The following is a 21,800-nucleotide window of genomic DNA, read 5'->3' as shown; positions in this document are numbered from 1 at the left end:
GCCCTCTCTTTGCTTAGAATCAATTATCTCATTTGCCACCAAGACACTATCCAAAATTTGGCACCCTGGGACAAACGCAATTTGATTTTGAGAGATCACATCAGCAAGGACCTTTTCCATTCTCTTCATTAAGACTGGCTAATATTTTGTAAAAGCTATTCAACAAGCTAATTGGCCCAAAATCCTTAATATTAGTAGCTCCTTCAATCTTCAGAATCAGGGAGATGAATGTGACATTCAGACTCCTTTCCAGAGATGCATTCCTATGAAAATCTTGGAAAACTTGCATCACATCAGCCTTAATCACATCCCAACAACTTCTACAAAACCTGTGAGATGGGATCCTTCTCTTCAGCTGAATCGATTTCTTTAATAACCTCTAGACACCTTTTCTTTTTTGCCTCTGATTCTTTCCACCTTTCCTTCCAGATTTTCACTGCTTCCTCAAAAGCTCCCGACTTCTTGGCTAAGACATAGGAGCTTGTTCCCTCTACCCGTCTCCATCCAAGTAGTTTTCAAGAAGGGAAGTCTTCTTCCTCAAACCAGGCATGATCCAACTTAAATGTAGATTTTCTCTGACCCAACACACCACACCTGAGCTGGATAGGAGAGTGATCTGAAACCAGTCTGGCAAAGCCTCCTAAACTAAAAAGTCTGGAGCAACGAATCCCACTCCGTATTCATCAAAAACTTGTCTAACTTAACTAACGTTGGGGACTCTTGGTTGTTCGTCCAAGTGAAATGAGCTCTCAATAATGGTAAATCCAGCAGATCATGTTGGTTAACAAAATCAGAAAAGCTCCTCCATCTCCCTAGTCCCTCTTCTGCCCCCATTCCTCTCCTCTAAAAATCTAGTGACATTAAAATCACCTCCCAGCACCCAGGGTAGGGTGGAGGATCCTCTCGCCTCAGCTAGATCCTCCCAAAGTTTTCTCCTCTCCGCTTCTTCTGATGACCCATAGACATTAGTGAATAGACCCCTAACCCCTCCATTTCTAAAACAACTGATATTGAAAAAGCCCCAACATGAGAGTCAACAAACTTACATCGTGTTTTAAAAGGTGTGGGAGGCGTACGCCTGGAGGCGAGGTGCTCCCAAAACGCCCTGAGGCATATGCTTCAGGTGCAAGAGGCGTGCTAGAGGCATACGCCTCTTGCACCTCATGCACATCTGATATGAAAATATAGAAAAAAAAAGGAAAAAGAAAAAAAAGGAAGGGAAAGGAAAGGAAAAGAAAAGAAAGGGAAAGAAAAGGAAAGGAAAGAGAAGAAAAAAAGAGAAAAGGAAAGAAAAGAAAAGTAAGGGAAGGGAAGAAAAGATAAGGGAAAGATTTTTATTAAAAATACAAATAAAAATATAGATTTTTATGCATCTTTATTCTTCTTAATATAAAAGATTTTTATTAAAAATAAAGAAAAAATGAGATCCCCCCTTCCTTTCCATCCTCCTCATAACCTCCCTCCTCTTAAGGAAGCTTACGCCTCCTTGTGTTTGGGAGGCTTACGCCTCTTGCATTCTGAATTACACCTCACACCTCTAGGTAGTGGAACGCCTCGCGTCACGCCTCCACGTTTTAAAACACTGCTTACATCTTGATCGATCCCACATTGTTATCAGTTCCCCTTCGGTACCTCTTGCCACCTTGCTTATCCACCTAACTTCCCCTTGTCCCCAAAGACTTCTAATTACCATTGCCTCCACCCTTTCCAACTTTGATTCTTGAATGAACACCACATCAGAATTCAACCTTTTCAACAAATCGCACACTACCATTCTTCTTCTCCCCGACCCCAATCCCTACATTCCAAGTCGAAACTTTTAATTCCATAACTCTAACACAATAAGCTCCCTAACCCCCTTCTCTTCCCTTTCCTCCTAACCATTTCCCCCCTCCCCTTTTCCTGCCCTATCATTTAAACCCCAGGCCAGATGGAGTATTTCCCTGTTTTTTTTCATCGAACTCCCCCTTTTTTAGCATTCATTTTTCCTCTCTCAAACAGAACTCTATTCTCTCTCTCCTCCAAAAATTTAATGGTTTCTTCTTCCATTCCTGACATCGAAATTCCCAGAAATTTTCCTAACCCCAGCAATTTTGAGTTTACCCATGCAGAGGTTGGTTCCACCTCCTTTCCACCCTCTACTCCTTCCTCCCCCTCCTTTCCCGCCCTCTTTTGTCCCTTCCCTCTCCTCTGTACATCCCATGCCCGTTCCTTGGGGTCTTAGCCGGAGGTAGCATCGGCAGAGTGACTAACTCCCTTTCTTCAATTATCGCCAAGGGATGATCTCCTCTAGTTCAGATTCTTCTGAGGATAGAACTTCCTTTTCTTTCGCCACTTCTCCCTGTTCCTCTCCCACAGTTTGCCTGGGCGTTGAAAACTCAGTTGTACTAGAAGGAAGGATAGCTGCACACAGCTGGCTGTTTCCTCCCTGATCCGTCTTCCTCTCTTTCCCAAGCTCCATTCGACCTTTCTCCCTTCTGGGAGTTGCCGCCTTTGTTCTGCTTGCCCCTTCTGAGCTCCCGTCCCCTGAACTTCTTTTTCTAATAAGTTATGTCTGAAATTGGGTAGGCGTATGTTGACTACCATTTCCTACCGGGTCACCCGAGCCCCACTGGCCCGTACCACTAACCCCAAAACTCCCCATTGGGCTAAGATCATCCGACCCACCATCTTGGCCCTGCCTGAGTCCTCTCCCCCCTTCTGCTTGCGGATAAGCTATGTATCTCTTGTTGTCATAGTAGATATTTTTCCTCTTTTCCCGTGAATGTAGGCTACCAAGCGGAACAACACTAAATCTTGGTGTCTTCTCTATTTCTTCTTCTTATTTTCTTCTTGATTTGCTATTCTATTTTAAGTTGGTTGACATAAAAGGACATTACCCAATGCTGGACTCCACTAAGGGACATGGTCTATATTAAATACCATTAATAAATTAAACTAAAATTATCAAAATATTATACATTATCAATAAAATGAACTAGAAATAACTTCTATGAGACTTGAACTTATGACTCTTTTACTAAACATACAAAATTCAAACCAATTTTACTAATAGATACAATATAAGCTTCATGTAGATATAAGCACATGTACTTAAACATTATCTTTGATCCAATTATAGATAGATCAAATTCAGATCACCCTTAACTGCATCAGATTCAGATTCATATTTGGACAAATGTTTATTGTTTGCAGCCTTAGTCATACTTATCTATACCATGAACCTTTAGATCATTAGATATTGACAATCATGGCATATCCTCCCATTTAGAGAGAAAAGATATACCAACGGACTTGATGGCCATTACAACCAAGAACATTCAGATGGTTGATAGAACAAGAGACTCAGGAAAAAACAAGGCGATAAAAATAATAACTGGCTGATAGAAGTACCAATAAGATTAAACAAGAAAACAGGAGAAAACACACTCTGGAGGCATGTATCCAAATGTTCCCACTATATGTGATTGTAATGAAGCACTTCCAACTTGAGTCAACTTTGCCAGTCCAAAATCCGCAACCTAAAATAAACAAGTATTGGTAAAAATAAAATATATGAACTATCAAACATCCAGCTAGATTGTGAAAGGGATCATGCAAACCTTTCCATGGAAGTTCTTGTCTATCAAAATGTTTGCTGATTTAATATCACGATGGACATACACAGGAACGGTATGCTCATGGATATATTCAAGACCTCTTGCTGAATCAAGGGAAATTTGCACTCTAGTAGACCATGATAGTGGTTCCTTCCCTAAAAGCAGAGAAAATAATGCACCATGGGCAGTTGAGAAAACATAAATTTGAGGCAATGGTTTTATGTTGTGCACTATTGAGTCTCACCTAATCCATGCAAATTTTGGCTCAAGTTTCCTTTCTCAATGAACTCATAGACCAAGCACAAAGAACCCTCAGTGCAATATCCAATCAAGCACACCTGCATTGAATCATTTAACAAATTATTAATAAATACTAGACGTCTTAAGGATCATCAATGCAAAATAGCTTCCGTACAACCATGCAAATCAAATCAATCAAACTTTTCAACTAAGTTCAACCATGTGAGATGCACATCTATTTATCAATTCTGAAATTCACATTTTACCAGTTTTTCATTTTTCACATAAAAAATATGGTATTTTGGCTTCTGAAAAGAAAACTAAATGCTTTAGTTGCCTTGACAGCAAGAACTAGCCATTGACTACTTGTCCAATAATCAAGTTTGGCAAAATGACATTGTACCTTTTGTTACAAACACTATTGATTGTTCAGAAAAAAGAATTTGTATAGAATGGTAAGTTAAAATTTAATGAACCAAAGAAGAACTAAGTTTTGCAGTGTATTGACAAATATTGGATTTCTTGATTTGGAATGACAAGGGTCCTCCATGGTTGAGTATTCCAAGTTGAATTGACTGTACTAAAATAGGGCAGCTATATAAATTAAGAGGCTTGCAACAACAAAGGTTAAATGATAAGAAAGAGGCGAACCAAAAGGGAAAAGGTTATCTTTCAGAATAGATGCCTGACACATGAAGACAGGAAACTTTACCAAGTCAAATGCATTATTCAGTGGGAAAGATAAGAAATATACAAGCAGAATGATGAATTGACTAATTAGTTTAGGTGTCCATGTAGGTCAGATGATTACAGATGAATGTATGTTGCTTTCAGTCAGCTATGATTCCTTGCTAAGAACTAAGCTATTGTAACATTGCAGCATGACTTGGCCAGATTTTCACAACATAACTACAATGACTTGTGGGATTTTCTTGTGTAAATCATCAATGGCATAACATTAAGAATATTTTATACAACCACTGGGGGAATCCTATACCAGGTTCAAGTGATGAACATGTGTCAGAACCTTCAATTCAGCAAGGAATTCCCTTGTTGCTTTCATATCCATCTTCTTGATTGCAGCTTTCTGCAAAAAAGAGTTGTCAGAGAAAAAGAAAAGAGCAGGAAGCAAATATATTCAGCTTCAAGAAAAATCAGTACAAGCAAGATCCTTTGGAGGCTGATAATCTAATATTGGACCTATCAGATTTCCCCACATGACAGAGAGAAAATGAACTATGAAAAGAGTTAGGAGGGTAAAACATATTCCCTTTTTTCTTTTTTTAACCCAAAAATTCAAACAGAGGGGCACAAGGCAAAGTCATGAAGTTTATATAATGGTGTAAACGAAAATTAAAAATACATCCAACAAAAGGCACTCCGTGTACCATGAATAAGAATATTAGATTCCGCCCAAAATCATATTTGCTCACCCTTAGATCCAATTCAAGTGCTAGAACAAAATGTCCCTTCTCATATTGAATCTTGGTGATCCTTTAACTGTTGATGGTTAGAATCACAATGACAGAAACATGACTAGTATATTTACCTTTCTTAATGTGAAGAATGCTTATATTTCTATACTCTTAAAGTAAAAACAAAAGAATCAAACTATGTCACATAGAAAATGGCAAGGACATAGCATGGAGAATGTGAAAACATGAAGCAGTGTCCATCAGCATTGTCAATTGAATAAAGTGGTGACTAGTCATTTTGCCTCCCTAGCTAATGCAATGACTAGTTGATACATAGGTGCTAAACTAACTGATCACAAAAAAGATACAGTCTAAATTTAAGATACTGAACGTAATCTTAACACCAGTTAATATAGACTTCAAATATGCAATAAAAGAATTGACAAAAAAATAGTCAGTCTTCGTTTTGCAATCGTAAAAAGATGGATTGATAGGCAGAGATAGGAACTCATAGCTTTTGTGGCAACTCCTTACCAGAAAAGCACTGATTGAAAGAAAGATCTAAAAGAATTCCTCCTCCACTGTTGATGCAGGTTAAAAAGAAGAAAAGTGGACTATTTGCAATTTTGGGAAGTTAATGGGAAATCAGGAGTTTACATATTGGGGCCCATAGAGATTCAATGCAGTCCACAAGTTCATAAGCCCATAAAAGGAAGTTCATTAGAAGGTCCTAGACACCTAGGGTACTGGCAGAGTGCTAAATTTCAGTCTTCCACAGATTTACTATTTTTTACTAAGAACTTACTTTATAGTAACTAGTAAATAACGTAGTCCTCAGGACAGGAAACAATACAAGCATATTTTGCTTAGGATCCACTATCCATGAGGTAAGCATTTAGGCTGGGTAACCTGGGTTTCTAATTGATTTAGGAGACTAAATTATGCTTGATTTGTGATTTAATAACATAATCTAGAAGAATGGGACCCACACCAATGGAACATCTTGAAAGCATTTTTGCTGGATTTTTTTTTTTTTTTAATTTGAACTAGGAAACAACATGATTTTAGAGTTAGAGCAGGACCCACACAATTCCACATATTTTTATTTTGAATTAGAATTTATTATCTCTTTTTTGTGAGTGGAGATTTACTATATATAGTAATTCCCATTATTATTTATAGTAAATTATGATTTGTTATTTTAAATCCTGGTTTCTTATATTACTTCTGTGCCTCTTTTGCAGCTATAGCAATCCTATTTGAGCTCACATATGTTACAGTCATCATCATACAAATTCTTGCAACTGCCCAATAAAACATTGTAGTCCAGCAAAGATAAAAGAGAGAATAGAAGAAGGAAGAGAGAAGAAAGAGAGAAGAAGAAGAGTTCTATTCTATTGTTCTAGGCTGGTGGCGCCTAAGTTTTTTTATACTTAGGGGGCATTCCTTTTTTGGATTTTGAGAGGGGGGAAAGTTGGTCAATGGGATTTTGGTTCCCATTGACCAAGAATCCCATGTTCTTTTTTAAGCTTAATGTGGGGACCGGGGAAAGTTTATTTTCCTGTGTACTCCTTACCCAGGAAAGTGATACCCATCTCCTAGATGGGTAAATAATTTCCCACATAGGGGGAAAGTTGCCAACAGTTGAATGGGACAAAAATGCCCCTTTTAATAATGAATTTCTATGGCTAAAATGATCATTGCCTTATTTACCTGGGAAATAAAAGAACATGAGTAAACTCCAGATAATTGCATCTACCTGGGTAAGTAACTTATCGAAAATTGAATGGGGCCTTAGGGCGACGACTTATAACATATTAGAAGAGAAAAAGCCAAAAATACCCCTACGCTATTACATTACATGTTACAACACCCCCCTCAAGTTGGAGCATATATGTCAATCATGCCCAACTTGTCAAACAATTCATTATGTCGCAAACAGTGAAGACCCTTTGTAAAAATATCAGCTAATTGTTCCTTCGAACTGATATAAGGAGTATAGACTTCCCCCTTTTCAAGTTTTTCCCTTATGAAATGCTTGTCAACTTCAATATGCTTGGTCCTTGTTGAAGATTAATTTGTTTTATGATGTTTTTCTAAGTAGATATTTTATGTTAGTTGTTAGATAGGTGGGGACCATAGTAGTTATGTGAATCCAAATTTTATTATGCTTTTTGAGTGTTATATATGCTGTTTTATGTTTTGCCGCCCTATAAGGGCATAGTTGTCTTTGTATTGTTCTATTATTTTAGTATAAATATAAGTGAAGGGGGGCGGCCAGATTATTGCTCTCTTTTCTTTCAACTTCTCTTCTTCTCTTCTTCTCCTTCTCTCTCTCTTCAAGAAACTACTTTCTTTCATATTTTTTAATTCAGCAGATTTCTACTTGGTATCAGAGCATCGGCTAGGGTTTCTTGAAGCATTCTCATGCAGCCCTAGATCAGCCGACTGCATGAAGTAGTAAAGGGCTGATCGATCTGCTATAGATTGCCCAGTTCTTGGAGTTTTTGGTGGGATCTAAACATCAGGAAGGTGATCTACTGTTCGACATCAAAATCAGGAAGAACTGGAGTACAGGGAAGAGTCCCAAAAAAGTTGGACTCTTTGTTTTTTATCTGATCTTGGGTGCCCAGGTATTGTTAGTTTTCTTTTGATTTTTTGAAGAGAGCGGTTTGGTTTCTAAAATTTTCTAGGCCTCTCGGAGTGATCGATTCACTTTTCTCTCTGTTGGAAGGCGTGGGGAGGAGAGAGATTTCCCTCTAGCTAGGGTTTTCTTCTTCCAGAAGGGTTGGTTTCTGTGTGTGTGGTATTAAATTATTTTTTGAAGGTCTCCAATCTATTTTTTTCTTACTGTTGAATTGTTTGAAGTAAAATGAAGAGTTAGAATACCGAGATGAAATCTACTGGTACTGTGGGACTGGGTGTTGGAGGTAGTAGTGATATTTTTGGGTTTGAGATCATTACTACAATACAACTTGATGGTACAAATTATTTGGAGTGAGCACAATCAGCTAAGATGGCTATTGGTGCCCGTGGAAAATTAGGGTATTGTTAAGTTGATTGTTTTTACGTATTGTTGGTTCGGATGATAAGTGTGTCGACTGAGTTAGTTCAGTTCGACATTCTCAGCATCTCTTGGTCTTCTCCTCTCTTCTACTGCTTCAACTACAACACTTCAGCTTTCATGGTAGTAGAGCATTAAGCACCTTCCTGGTTACAGCTGACGCCATCCCTTCTCTCTTGCTGTCTTTCTTTTCCTTTTTTTTTCTGGGTTGCTGCTGTGAAACCCTAGGGTTGTAGGAGAACAAAACAAGGTTCGAACCTAGGGTTTCCCTTGGTTGTAGGGCGCAAGGGAAGTAAGACCCAGACGCTGATGTCCTACTAGACTGTTTCTAGTAGATAGTAGCTATTCGGCTACTAAGAGAGGTCTGTATAGGACAGACCTGGTTGAGGACTGATTTCAGCAGTCCTAGCAGTAGCCGTAAGGGGGAGAACTCTCTTTACAATTGTAGTACTCGAAGCTCAAGTGAAGTCTGCATAGCACAGTTGGGAGAACTCCCTTTACAGTTGCAGTACTCGAAGCTCAAGTGAAGTCTGCATAGCACAGTGGTGGAGAGCCCTTAGTTTCAGGTCGGTTACCAGCCCATAACACCTCATTTGCTGCTTTAACTGAACTGCTTCAGAACTGTGACAGTCTCGGCAAATCTGAAACAGTGTTGCGAGCTGTCAGAACCTTCTTCAGCTCTGCAACTAGTCTCTCTCTCAGCACTGTGATCACTTCGTCTAGTCTTAAACAGTGCCATCTACACAGAGGCTGCAGTCAAGATGTCTAGTATCCAGAGAGATTTCTTCTAGGGACAACAGACCTGCTGCAAGGTCTTCAAATCTGGAAAACCCTAATCTGCACAGCTTGCAGTTTATATGTGTGTTGCTGGATGAGTACAACTTCAGGGAGTGATCCGTGTCTGCAATGCTTTTTATTACTTCCCATGATCTCACAGGCTAGTTAGATGGGAACAAGAAGGAACCTGAGGTTGGCAGTGCTGAGTATGCTGTGTGGCGCAAGGAGAATGCCACAGTTATGTCCTGGTTGCTTGCCTCTATGACTCCTCGGGTTGCCAGGACTGTTCATCACTTTCCTACAATAGCCAAGATTTGGGAAAAGGTATCTAAGACCTATGGATAGAAGAAAAACAATGCTAGAATCCACAAATTGAATCAAGACATTGCGGCCTTAAGGTAAGGTGATATGACAGTTGCAACATGCTTTGCAACCCTGGAAGGCCTTTGGGAAGAAGCTTGACCATCACTTGATATTGGATTGGGAAAATTCCAAGGACAAGGAGAGACATGATAAGTAGATTGAAGAGAGCAGAGCCTTTAAGTTCTTGGCTGGCTTGGACCCAGTGTATGAGGGTATAAGGTCACAAATTCTAGGGAGAGATGAATTGCCCGAGTTACATCATGTTTATTATCTAGTGAGGAATGAAGAAGTCAGGAGAAAGGAGATGCAAGTTGACTCTTAGACTCAACCAACTGAACAATTTGGAGAACATTCAGCCTTGGTCTCCACTAAGGGAAACAGACATCTAGACAAGAAGCACCTTAAGTGCAATCATTGTGGTGGTGAGAAACATGTAAAAGAAAAGTGTTGGGTCCTGTATCCTCACCTGAAGCCAGCTGCATTGAGAAAGGAGAAGAAACAACAAAAGGGTCATGCGGCAAGTGGGAATCTTGTCACCAACAACAATGGTGACAACTCACAAAATATACCAACAATGTCTTCTTCTCCTATGGGGCAGGTTGCTGATTCCTCTAGAGCTGGTGCTTTGAGCTTCACTGCTAGTGAGGTAGAGGTCCTTAGCCGGGCATTAGCCCGTCTAAGGAATAATTCTTTTGCTTCCACCTCTCTTGCCAGATCAGGTACAGTCTCTGCCTTTAGTGCAACTAGCTCTATTGATTCTACTTCTTGGGTTATTGATTCCGGTGCAATTGACCACATGACACATATGTCCTCCTTATTCTCTTCATATCATTTGTTGTCTGGTCACGATAAGATGAGAGTTGGTGACGGGTCTTTCTCCACCATCTCTGGCAAAGGAATGGTCGACCTAAGCAAGGACCTCTCTCTTAAATCAGTTCTACATGTTCCCAATCTTACCTCAAATCTTTTGTCTATTTCAAAACTTACCAAAAATTTGAACTGTAGTATAACATTTTTTCCTACTCATTGTGTCTTTCAGGATAGATTGACGAGGAGAACGATTGGGAGCAGTCATGAGTATCGAGGCCTCTACTATTTTGATGCAGACATCGGTTCAGCCTTACAAGCATCTGCTGCTAGTAGTCCAGAGAGTGTGGAGTCAATAGCTAGGTTGCATTTGTGGCATGCTAGGCTAGGTCATTTGTCTTTCTCTTCATTAGAAATGTTGTTTCCCGAATTGTTTAAGGACATTTCAAGTCAGAGTTTAATTTGTGAAGTATGTCAAATGTCAAAACAATGTAGAACTGTTTATCCAATTTCCAGTAATGAAATTCAAGCTCCTTTTTATTTGGTTCATTCTTATGTTTGGGGCCCTTCACCCATTGTTTCCATTGATGGCTTCCGTTACTTTATCAATTTTATTGACCACTATTCTTGATGCACATGGATCTATCTGTTAAAAGGACGGGATGAAGTACCACAGATAACTATGGCTTTTTGCAAGATGATTGAAGCACAGTTTGATAAGAAGATTAAGCAATTCCGGTCAGATAATGCTGCTGAATATTTTGAAAAATCCATGAACTTAGTCATGGAAGATGCTGACATGTTACATCAATCATCTTGTGCTAATACCCCTTAGCAGAATGGGGTTGCTGAGCGCAAGAACAGACATCTATTGGAGATAGCTTGAGCCTTACTATTCTAGCAATACTGGTCTCAAGTTGTACTTATTGCATCATATCTGATAAATCGGATGCCATCTAAGGTATTGGGTATGAAAACCCCTTTCTCTATTTTGTGTCCCACTCTTCCAGACTTTCCTCTCCCTCCATGGGTCTTTGGCTGTATATGTTTCCTACATGTGAAGGATCCAAAGAAGACCAAGCTGGATCCTAAGGCTGCGAAGGGAATATTTTTGGGGTACTCTCCTACACAGAATGGGAAGTGTTATGATCCTATGTCCAAGAGAAAGTATATCACCAGAGATGTGGTCTTTTTTGAGTCTCAACCCTATTTTCAGTCTTCTCAGAATCCTCTTCAGGGGGAGACTAGTGGAATGGAAGAGGATTCTCATTCTCCATCCTTTTTTGTTCCTCTATTTGCCTCAGGCCTTCCATCCTCTTCTGCTACTCCTAGTTGTGGCATTCTGGGTCAACCAAGTGAGGCTCCCACTGTGCCGGTTACTTCTCCTGATGCTGCAGATGTCCCTAAAGGCTCCAGTAGGCAACAGAAAGAGATACTCACATACAACAGAAGGAAAAAGGGCCCTCAACCTCATGACAACAACCAGTTGGACTCAGATCAATTTGTCTCTGCAATCCAAGGTAATTCTGACTTACATACTTCTGATTTGGATCTTCCTATCGCTCTCCGTAAGCCTATCCGTTCTTGTACCACCCTGCACCTCATTGCTGATTTTGTTTCTTACTCACATTTATCTCCTGACTATCACTCCTTTGTATCTGCTCTTTCCTTTGTACGTGTTCCTTCTAGGTACTTAGAGGCAGTGTCTGATCCAAGGTGGAAAGAAGCTATGAATGAAGAGATGAAAGCCCTAATGAAAGCAAGAACTTGGGAATTAGTGGATCTACCAGAGGGGAAGGGCACTGTCGGGTGCAAGTGGATGTTTATTGTAAAGCACAGGGAGGACGGGTCTATTAAAAGGTACAAGGCCAAACTTGTGGCAAAGGGGTTTACTCAAAAAGAAGGAATTGACTACAAAGAAACCTTTGCCCCAGTAGCAAAGCTCAACACAATTCGGGTTCTATTGTCACTAGCAGCAAATTTTTCATGGGAACTTCATCAGCTGGATGTGAAGAATGCCTTCCTAAATGGTGATCTTCATGAAGAGGTATTTATGGAACCTCCACCAGGCTGACTTTGGTAGAAAGGTGTATAAACTGAGAAAAGCATTATATGGTTTGAAGCAGTCTCCTCGTGCATGGTTTGAGAGGCTTTGTGGGACTATGAAGAAAGTGGGGTACACTCAGAGCGGTGCAGATCATACCTTGTTCATAAGGAGACAGGATAGCAAACTTACAACACTCATTGTTTATGTGGATGATATGGTGATTACCGGGAATGACTTGGAAGAGATAAAAAGACTGAAGGAGTTTTTAGCTTCGGAATTTGAGATCAAAGACTTGGACCATTTGAGATATTTTCTTGGGATTGAAGTTGCTAAGTCAAGAGAAGGACTCTACATATGTCAGCGGAAGTATGTTCTTGATCTCCTAGAGGAAACAGGCATGATGGGGTGTAGGCCAGTAGATACTCCAATAGAACAGAATCATGGCCTACAAGAATCAGTAGGGGAGGACTACTGTGACAGAGAGAGATGCCAAAAATTGGTAGGGAAGCTGATATACTTATCTCTTACTCGGCCAGATATTGCTTATGTTGTACATGTTGTCAGTCAATTCATGGACTCTCCAAAGGTCCCTCATATGAAAGCAGTTGAAAGGATTCTTAGGTACTTGAAGACTTGTCCAGGAAATGGAATTCAATTCAGGAAAAACAATAGAATTGAAATTGAAGCTTATATTGATGCAAATTGGGCTGGTTCTGTTGGAGATAGAAAATCAACTTCAGGATATTGTACATTTGTGAGAGGGAACCTAGTCACATGGCGCAGTAAGAAGCAGAATGCAGTTGCTAGATCAAGTGCGGAAGCAGAATATCGAGCTATGGCTCATGGGGTTGCTGAACTTCTATGGCTCAGGACCCTTCTTAATGAGCTTGGCATTAAAGCTGAGGGTCCTCTCAGACTGTATTGTGACAACAAGGCTGCCATCAACATTGCATATAACCTTGTGCAACATGACATGACAAAACATATTGAGATTGATCGACATTTTGTTAGAGAGAGAATAGTCTCGGGAGAACTCTGCATTCCTTATACTCCATATGAGATGCAAATTGCAAATGTATTGACTAAAGGGTTGGCTGCAGCAAAGTTCATGGACCTTCTTGGCAAGCTAAACATGATTGACACACATGCTTAGCTTGAGGGGGAGTGTTAGGTTGAAGGTTTTGTATGTATTGATGGTTCGACTATTAAGAGTTCTTATTAGCCTATATTTGAGTTTAAGTTGTTATGTACTGGGCCTAAGTCTGTTTAGTGTTTTAAGTTGTTATGTACTGTACTTTAATATAAATAATAGTACTGTCGACTGAGTTAGTTCAGTTCGACATTCTCAACATCTCTTGGTCTTCTCCTCTCTTCTACTACTTCAGCTACATCACTTCAACATTTCAAGTTAGAGTTTAGCCTGTGAAGTATGTCAACTGTCAAAACAATGTAGAACTGTTTATCCAGTTTCCAGTAATGAAATCCAAGCTCCTTTTGACTTGGTTCATTCTTATGTTTTATTGATGGCTTTTGTTACTTTATCAGTTTTATTGACCACTACTCTCGATGCACATGAATCTACCTATTAAAAGGACGAGATGAAGTGCCACGGATAACCATGGCATTTTGCAAAGTGATTGAAACACAATTTGACAAGAAGATTAAGCAATTCTGGCCAGATAATGCTGTTGAATATTTTGAAAAATCCTTGAGCTTGTTCATGGAAGATGTTGGCATGCTACATCAATCATCTTGTGCTAATACCCCTCAACAGAATGGGGTTGCTGAGCGCAAGAATAGACATCTATTGGAGACAGATCGAGCCTTACTATTCCAGCACAAGGTTCCCAAGCACTACTGGTCTCATGCAGTACTTACTGCATCATATCTGATAAATCGGATGCCATCTAAGGTGTTGGGTACGAAAACCCCTTTCTCTGTTTTGTGTCCTACCCTTCCACACTTTCCTCTTCCTCCTAAGGTCTTTGGTTGTGTATGTTTTATACATGTAAAGGATCCAAAGAATAACTAGCTGGATCCTAGGGCTACGAAAGGAATTATTTTGGGGTACTCTCCTACACAAAAGGGTTACAAGTGTTATAATCCTGTCACCAAGAGAAAGTATGTCACCAGAGATGTGGTCTTTTTTGAGTCTCAACCCTACTTTCAGTCTTCCCAGAATCCTCTTCAGGGGGAGACTAGTGGAATGGAAGAGGATTCTTATTCTCCCTTCTTTTTTGTTCCTCTATCTGCCTCGGGCCTTCCATCCTCTCCTTCTACTCCTCCTAGTTGTGGCATCCCGGGTGAACCTAGTGAGGCTCCCACTGTGCCTACTACCTCTCCTGATACTGCAGATGTTCCTAAGGGCTCTAGTAGGCAACAGAAAGATATAAGAATCACCTACAACAAAAGAAAAAAGGGCCCTCAAACTCATGATAGCAACCAGTTGGACTCAGATCAATCTGTCTCCGCAATCCAAGGTAATCCCAACACACATACTTTTGATTTGGATCTTCCTATTGCTCTTCGTAAGTCTATCCACTCTTATACTACTCGGCACCTCATTGCTGATTTTGTTTCTTACTCACGTTTATCTCCATCCTATCACTCCTTCGTGTCTGTTCTTTCCTCTGTACATATTCCTTCTAGGTACTCAAAGGCTGTGTTTGACCCAAGGTGGAAAGAAGCTATGAATGAAGAGATGAAAGCTTTAATGAAAGCAAGGACTTGGGAATTAGTGGATCTGCAAGAAGGGAAGAGCATTGTCGGATGCAAGTGGGTGTTCACTGTAAAGCATAGGGAGGATGGGTCCATTGAAAGGTACAAGGCCTTAGATCAACAATCTTTGAAGAAATTGTTAGGAAAAAAAATCCTGATATCTCTCCTCCCAAATGATCCCATATAATAACTACTTCCCTCTCTTAATGCAGTTTATTTTTTTTTTTTTTTTTGGGGGGGGGGGGTGGGTGGGGGTGGCGTTGATGTAAGGTAGGATGGGGGTCCTACAAAATTCAGACCTGGTGGTGAGTTTTGTGGGGTGAAGGAGGGGATTCATATGATTAAAGATAAAGAATATGGATGAAAAGGCAAGTAGACAACTTACTGTCCACCAAAGAATTAGTAAGACGTTAAAAAAATAGAACTCAAAATGTTGAGCAAGAAGAGAGGAGAGGAGGAAGAGAGGAAGAGAGGAGAGGAGAGGCAAGAGGACTGATGGCCCCAAAAGAATACTGCACAGCAAAGGGGTTTACTCAAAAAGAAGGGATTGACTACAAAGAAACCTTTGCTCCAGTAGCGAAGCTCAACACAATTCGGGTTTTACTGTCATTAGCAGCAAATTTTTCATGGGAACTCCATCAGCTGTATGTGAAGAATGCCTTCCTAAATGGTGATGTTCATGAAGAGGTATTTATGGACCCTCCACCAGGCTACGACTTTGATAGAAAGGTGCGTAAACTGAGGAAAGCATTATATGGCTTAAAGTAGTCTCCTCGTGCATGGTTCGAGAGGCTTTGTGGGGCCATGAAGAAAGTGGGGTACACTCAGAGTGGTGCAGACCATACCTTGTTCACAAAGAGACAGGATAGCAAACTTACAGCACTCATTGTTTATGTGGATGATATGGCGATTACTGGGAATGACTTGGAAGAAATCAAAAGAATAAAGGAGCTTTTAGTTTCTAAATTTGAGATCAAAGACTTAGGCCATTTGAGATACTTTCTTAGGATTGAAGTTGCTAGGTCAAGAGAGATCTATATATGTCAGCGGAAGTATGTACTTGACCTCCTAGAAGAGACAGGCATGATAGGGTGTAGACCAGCAGATACTCCAATAGAATAGAACCATGGTCTACAGGAATCAGTAGGGGAGGACTACTGTGATAAAGAGAGATACCAAAAATTGGTAGGGAAGCTGATATATCTATCTCTCACCCGACCAGATATTGCTTATGTTGTGCATGTTGTCAGTCAGTTCATGCACTCTCCAAAGATCCCTCATATGAGAGCAGTTGGAAAGATTCTCAAGTACTTGAAGACTTGCCCAAGAAAGGGAATTCTATTCAAAAAACACAATAAAATTGAAATTGAAGCTTATACTAATGCACATTGGGTCGGTTCTGCTGGGGACAGAAAATCAACTTCAGGATATTGTACATTTGTTGGAGGGAACCTGGTTACATGGCGGAGTAAGAAGCAGAATGCAGTTGCTAGATCAAGTGCGGAAGCAGAATATCGAGCTATGGCTCACGGGGTTGCTGAACTCCTATGGCTCAGGACCCTTCTTAATGAGATTGGCATTAAAGCTGAGGGTCCTCTCAGACTGTATTGTGACAACAAGGCTGCCATCAACATTGCAAATAACCAAGTGCAACATGACAGGATGAAACATATTGAGATTGATCGACATTTTGTTAGAGAGAGAATAGTCTCGGGAGAACTCCGCATTCCTTATACTCCATATGAGATGCAGATTGCAGATGTGTTGACTAAAGGGTTGGCTGCAACAAAGTTCTTGGACCTTCTTGGCAAGCTAAACATGATTGACACACATGCTTAGTTTGAGGGGGAGTGTTAAGTTAACTGTTTTTATGTATTGTTGGTTCGGTTGATAAGTGTACATGTTAGTTAGTATTGGGTTTTAAGCTGTTAGGTACTGAGCCTTTGTGATTGGGCCTATGTCTGTTTAGTGTTTTAAGCAGTCTGGGTGTCCCATCACTAATCAGGGGCATTCCAGATATTTCATGTAACACTGTATTGTAATCTACTATAAATAATAGTACTGTCAACTGGGTTACTCAGTTCGACATTCTCAACACTTGTTTGCCTTCACCTCTCTTCTACTACTTCAGCTACAACCTTTTAGCAAGCAGGTATCTCACTAGGGAGGAGAAGAAACCTGATACAGACTCTTCCCCTCAAGATACAAACTTTATCCATTTAGCCTTGTTTTTCCAGATGGAGAGATATTTCATATACCTCTGAGGGTTTTTGGTTGTGTTTCTTTTGTTCACATTCTTGGCCCTCATCGCAAGAAATTGGATCCTAAGGCCAAGAAATGTGTTTTTCTTGGGTATGCTCAGAACCAAAAGGGGTATTGCCATTATGACCCGGTGTCGAGGAGTAGATTTGTCACTATGGATGTTACCTTTTTTGAATCCACATTCTTCTTCTCGAGTGGTTCTCCTCAGGGGAAGAGTTTTAGGGAGGAGAACTCATAATCTGTTCCTCTTCTTGTTTCTGTGGTGCCTCCAACAGTTCAGCCACCACTTGCATCATCAGTTCAGCCAGCACCTACACCTCCAGTTTCATTACCTGAGCCACTACGGGTAGCCTCACAGCAATATCAGTGCCGGCAGATGATGGTTGACTCCACACATCCTCGGCCCACATCACTCTTTGTCAGTCCTTCTGAAACTCCAGATTCGGAAGATACAGTTCCAGGTATTCCTCTTGAGCCTGAGCCTGTTATTTTTTTGATGATAATGTTTCTGTCCCTAACACCATTGTTGCAGTTGATCCCACTGACCTTGATCTTCCCATTGCACTTCGTAAGGGGAAGAGAAAGTGTAAAACCCACTGCATTTTGCACCATCTTTCCTATAGTACCTTATCACCCTCCTACCGTGCTTTTCTTTCTTCCCTGGATTCTGTGTCTATACCCAGGAATGTTATTGAGGTTCTCTCTAAACCTGACTGGAAAACAGCCATGCAAGATTAGAATGATGCTTTGGTCAAAAACCAAACTTGGGAAATAGTTGATCTCCCCCCAGACAAGGAAAGTCGGATGTCAATGGGTATTCACAGTGAAGTATAAGGCCGATGGCAAGATAGAGAGGTACAAGGCAAGGTTGGTAGCAAAAGGGTATACTCAAACCTATGGTGTTGATTATCTGGAAACCTTTGCATAGTAGCTGAGATGAGTTCAGTTCATATACTTTTATCTCAGAAGCCACCTATTCATGGCCCTTGTTCCTGCTTGATGTCAAAAATGCTTTCCTCAATGGTGATGTACAGGAGGAGGTATATATGGACATTCCAGCAGGATTTTATGAAAATGTTGGTAAAAGAAAGGTGTGCAAACTCAGAAAATCTCTGTATGGACTGAAATAGTCACCTAGGGCTTGGTTTGGTAGGTTTAGAGGGTCACTCATCCGTTTTGGATGTACACAGACACAGTCTGATCACACCCACTTTGTGAAGAGGAGAGATGCTTTGGTGTCAATTCTGATTGTGTATGTGGATGATATAGTGGTGACAGGTGTTAGACAGTTTTGTATGCCCTTAGCTTCAATCAAAATTGATGTACTTTATGAGTTTATTGTACATGAATAAAAGTGCATATTTGATTCATGTTCCCTTGGTATGTTTCTGTGTAATACCCTTAAACTGGACACTTATTGAGACTCGTGTTAGTTTAGAATGTTCACAGCTAGTGGGTCGGTCTGGGGAGACCTATCCTGACAAGGCTGACACTGTGGTGCCACCAAGTTGGTTGGGGTGGCTTGTCTCAGCTACCGGGGTGAGACCCTATGCACATACAGTGTGGGATTAATTGAATCTTTGAACTGGACCAGATTTCCAGTATTGCCCTGGACCTTGGAGATTGATGGGCAAAACTGAAAAGTTACACCCAACCCCTAGACTCGATTATGATACTGCACTAGGTGTTGGATCGGGCTGTCTTTGACGTACCAATCAGTGAGATCCTTAGCGGGGGTCAAAACCTGGGTATGTTGGGACAATCCGAGAATTCATCTGAGTGGGTGATCATAGTGACAGGATCAGCCCCTTTGTCAGACAAAGGTAATGATCGGGGATGTGCTCTCACTGTTGGAAACCAAGACTGCCGGCAGCCGATTTCAACCGTTGAGATTTGTTTTGCAAAATATATTTTATATGAGATATAAAAGTATATATATTATGGTTTCTAAAATGTTTGCAAAAGGTTTTAATTCCCAGGATCCATATAAGTGCAGAGTGCAACACTGTTCCTTGTAGCCGAGGGAGAGGTCATCTCTTGTCGGGCAGTGTATGATCTTTAAGGGCTGAGAGGTTAAGTGTAAGACCATTGAGGATAATACCTGATGGGCTAATCTTGCATCTGCCCACAGTCCCTGGGTGTTACAAGGTGGCTTGGCCCAGGGACCACTTAGGTAAGTGTTGGGCCCATAGAGCCCATTCGGTGGGTTTCAGGGGGTGCACTGTCTATAACAGTGTATTCGACCAGGACTTGTAACAAAGGCTTGGCCGAACCCATGTGGCTGATGTGTAGATCAAGCCCAGTTGGGCAGTAGTTAGGAAGGTTAAGTGAGCACATAAGCTTAATGGGCCTAAAGCCCATTTCGAACTGGGCTATTTATTTAGTTAATTAAAGGGGTGAATTCTGAGATGGATTAGCAGATAGGATAGGGTCTTAATCCTATCCACTCAGAGAGTCCAGATCTGAATGTGATTCAGATCTAGAAACCTCCTAATGGGATTAGGAGAAAGCTAATCTAATCTGCAGATAAAATAAGGGTTTATCCTTATCACTAGAAGAGAAGGCTGATCCAAATATGATTTGGATAAGTAGCTCCTAATGGGATTAGGAGCTGATCTTTTAAGTTAACAAAAAGAAGGAGGGGGCGGCAGCCTTTGGAAGAAATACATCAGATCCTCTTTAGTGCTGAAATCAAGAAGAGAGAATTCTACACCCTGCGAATACATTCTTGTCGCCTCCCTGTTCTTGTCGCCCTGTTTGCCAGTTCGATCTCCAGTTGTGGGAGAAGTCAAGATTGGATCTTGACATCAGTTCTTTGAGAAAGGATTGAGAAGGAAGTTGTGCTCACGTACCATTCTACTGATTCTTGCGAAGGACAGAGTTCTTGGGGAAGAACACTGCTGATTCTGCTCCATCCTGCACTGCGCCATCTTCAGTGGGAGCAATCTTTGGATCCTTCCTTGGGCGTGAACACCATTGTTGGGAGATATTACTTCTCCGTATCAGGTATAATTCTCTCATATTCCTTTTGGTTCAGATCTGGTTCAGTTAAGGTTCAATAATGATCCTTGAAAATATGATTTTCTAAATAGGGAATGTGATTCCCAGTTGAAGGGAGAAAATTTTTTTTGAAATTCGCCCCTTATTCTGCAATCTTTGGGCGTCCATGGGATGGATCTCTCATCCCTTCAGTGGTATCAGAGCCATGGTTCAAATCTTGAACCATTCTGTTTCAGATCTGAACCTGCGCAATTAGGGAGAAGGCATTCTACCCAATTTGCGCAGATATGTTTTTTTTGGGAAATTTGTTCCCAAAACAGATGGGCAAATAATCTGAAATTAATTTTAAATAAATATGACTATTATTTAGAATTGTTCTTTATAATTTTCTTGATTTATGGGTTGTTCGTACAAGAGGAGATCGAATTCTTGGTTTGCGTAGGGAGCCTGCGATTTTGCAGTTGTTGAATTATTTTGGGTCTGTAAATATTTTTTTTATTTTCTAGACTCAATGTATAGGTATTCGATCTGATGTAATTATTAATAGAAATAGGATTTCTATTTAATTTTATTTTGGATCAAGATGGCGGCGCAGAAAAGGAGATTTCGCAGATAAGAGAAATGCTATCTGCGATTTGCAGTTTGTGAAACTGCATTCTGTGATCTAACCTCTGTTTTGCAGGAAGGATTGTGCGAACAGCCCTGATTGACTGATTCTTGTTTTTCCTTTTATCAGTATTTAATTTCATATTATTTTCTTGAATTAAGGATTTAATTAAAAATCAAACCCTAGACCTATTCGAACCGAGATTGGTTCAAAACTGTTTGGACCAATTCTAGGGTTTAATCAAGGCTGAAAGTTAGCCCTATTTTCCCACTAATGGGCCTAAGGATTGATATTTAATTAAATGGTTAATTCGGCCCAGCCTGTAAAGGCCCAGTTTTAAATAGTTAAAACTGCAAAAGCCCATTTTAAAGGATAAAGCTATATGGGCCGAACTGGGTAACCCTAATTCACCCCATATACCTAGATAATATTATGGAATTTTAACGGGCTTCCAACGGGCCTTACAGATAATTAATTGATTGAATTAATTTATCCCTGCATGTGATGTATGGATGTGTGATGTGCTGCGTACATGAGCCATAAGTACTTGGCCCATGCTCATTCGACAGTGGTTCTTGCGCACACCATGGCTGAATGCACATCATTGCCATGGTGTCCCTTTTGGTCATTGGATGACTTCCCTCAGTGGTGGGCCCCACACCTCATCAAGAGGTTGCGTGCGGAACCCTAGCCGATTCAAGGCCCACCGACATCTGGCTTTATGAAAGTCAGTGGGAGCCACTTTGGTTTGACCTAAATCAAACTAGGGCGTAATTTTGTTCCCTCCAGCTAATATGAGTGCATGTGATAGGGAGATTCATATGATGAACTCTCTAAAGGCCTTCCATCATTAGCATGAGGATGGGTCCTTCAGTAATGAAGAAACGCACCAGAAAATGGT

General features: G+C 40.6%; 1 protein-coding gene across 1 annotated transcript in view; it reads right to left on the bottom strand.

Moving 5' to 3' along the window:
• Window positions 1–21,800, bottom strand: part of LOC148878324 (chitin elicitor receptor kinase 1-like) — a 68,171-nt gene that overhangs the window by 4,315 nt on the left and 42,056 nt on the right. Inside the window, exons 6-9 of the mRNA XM_088952976.1 lie at window positions 4,837–4,926; window positions 3,844–3,937; window positions 3,603–3,754; window positions 3,430–3,521 (exon numbers count right to left, since the gene is read on the bottom strand). Of these exons, the coding sequence (XP_088809102.1) occupies window positions 3,430–3,521; window positions 3,603–3,754; window positions 3,844–3,937; window positions 4,837–4,926 (428 nt within the window). The remainder of the gene's footprint in view (window positions 1–3,429; window positions 3,522–3,602; window positions 3,755–3,843; window positions 3,938–4,836; window positions 4,927–21,800) is intronic.

This window comes from Nelumbo lutea, chromosome 1, assembly GCF_056320005.1.
Source record: "Nelumbo lutea isolate HS-2025 chromosome 1, American lotus-T2T, whole genome shotgun sequence".
Taxonomy (NCBI): domain Eukaryota; kingdom Viridiplantae; phylum Streptophyta; class Magnoliopsida; order Proteales; family Nelumbonaceae; genus Nelumbo; species Nelumbo lutea.
The sequence above is the reverse complement of the archived record's forward strand: the minus strand, read 5'-3'. Positions and strand labels throughout refer to the sequence as shown.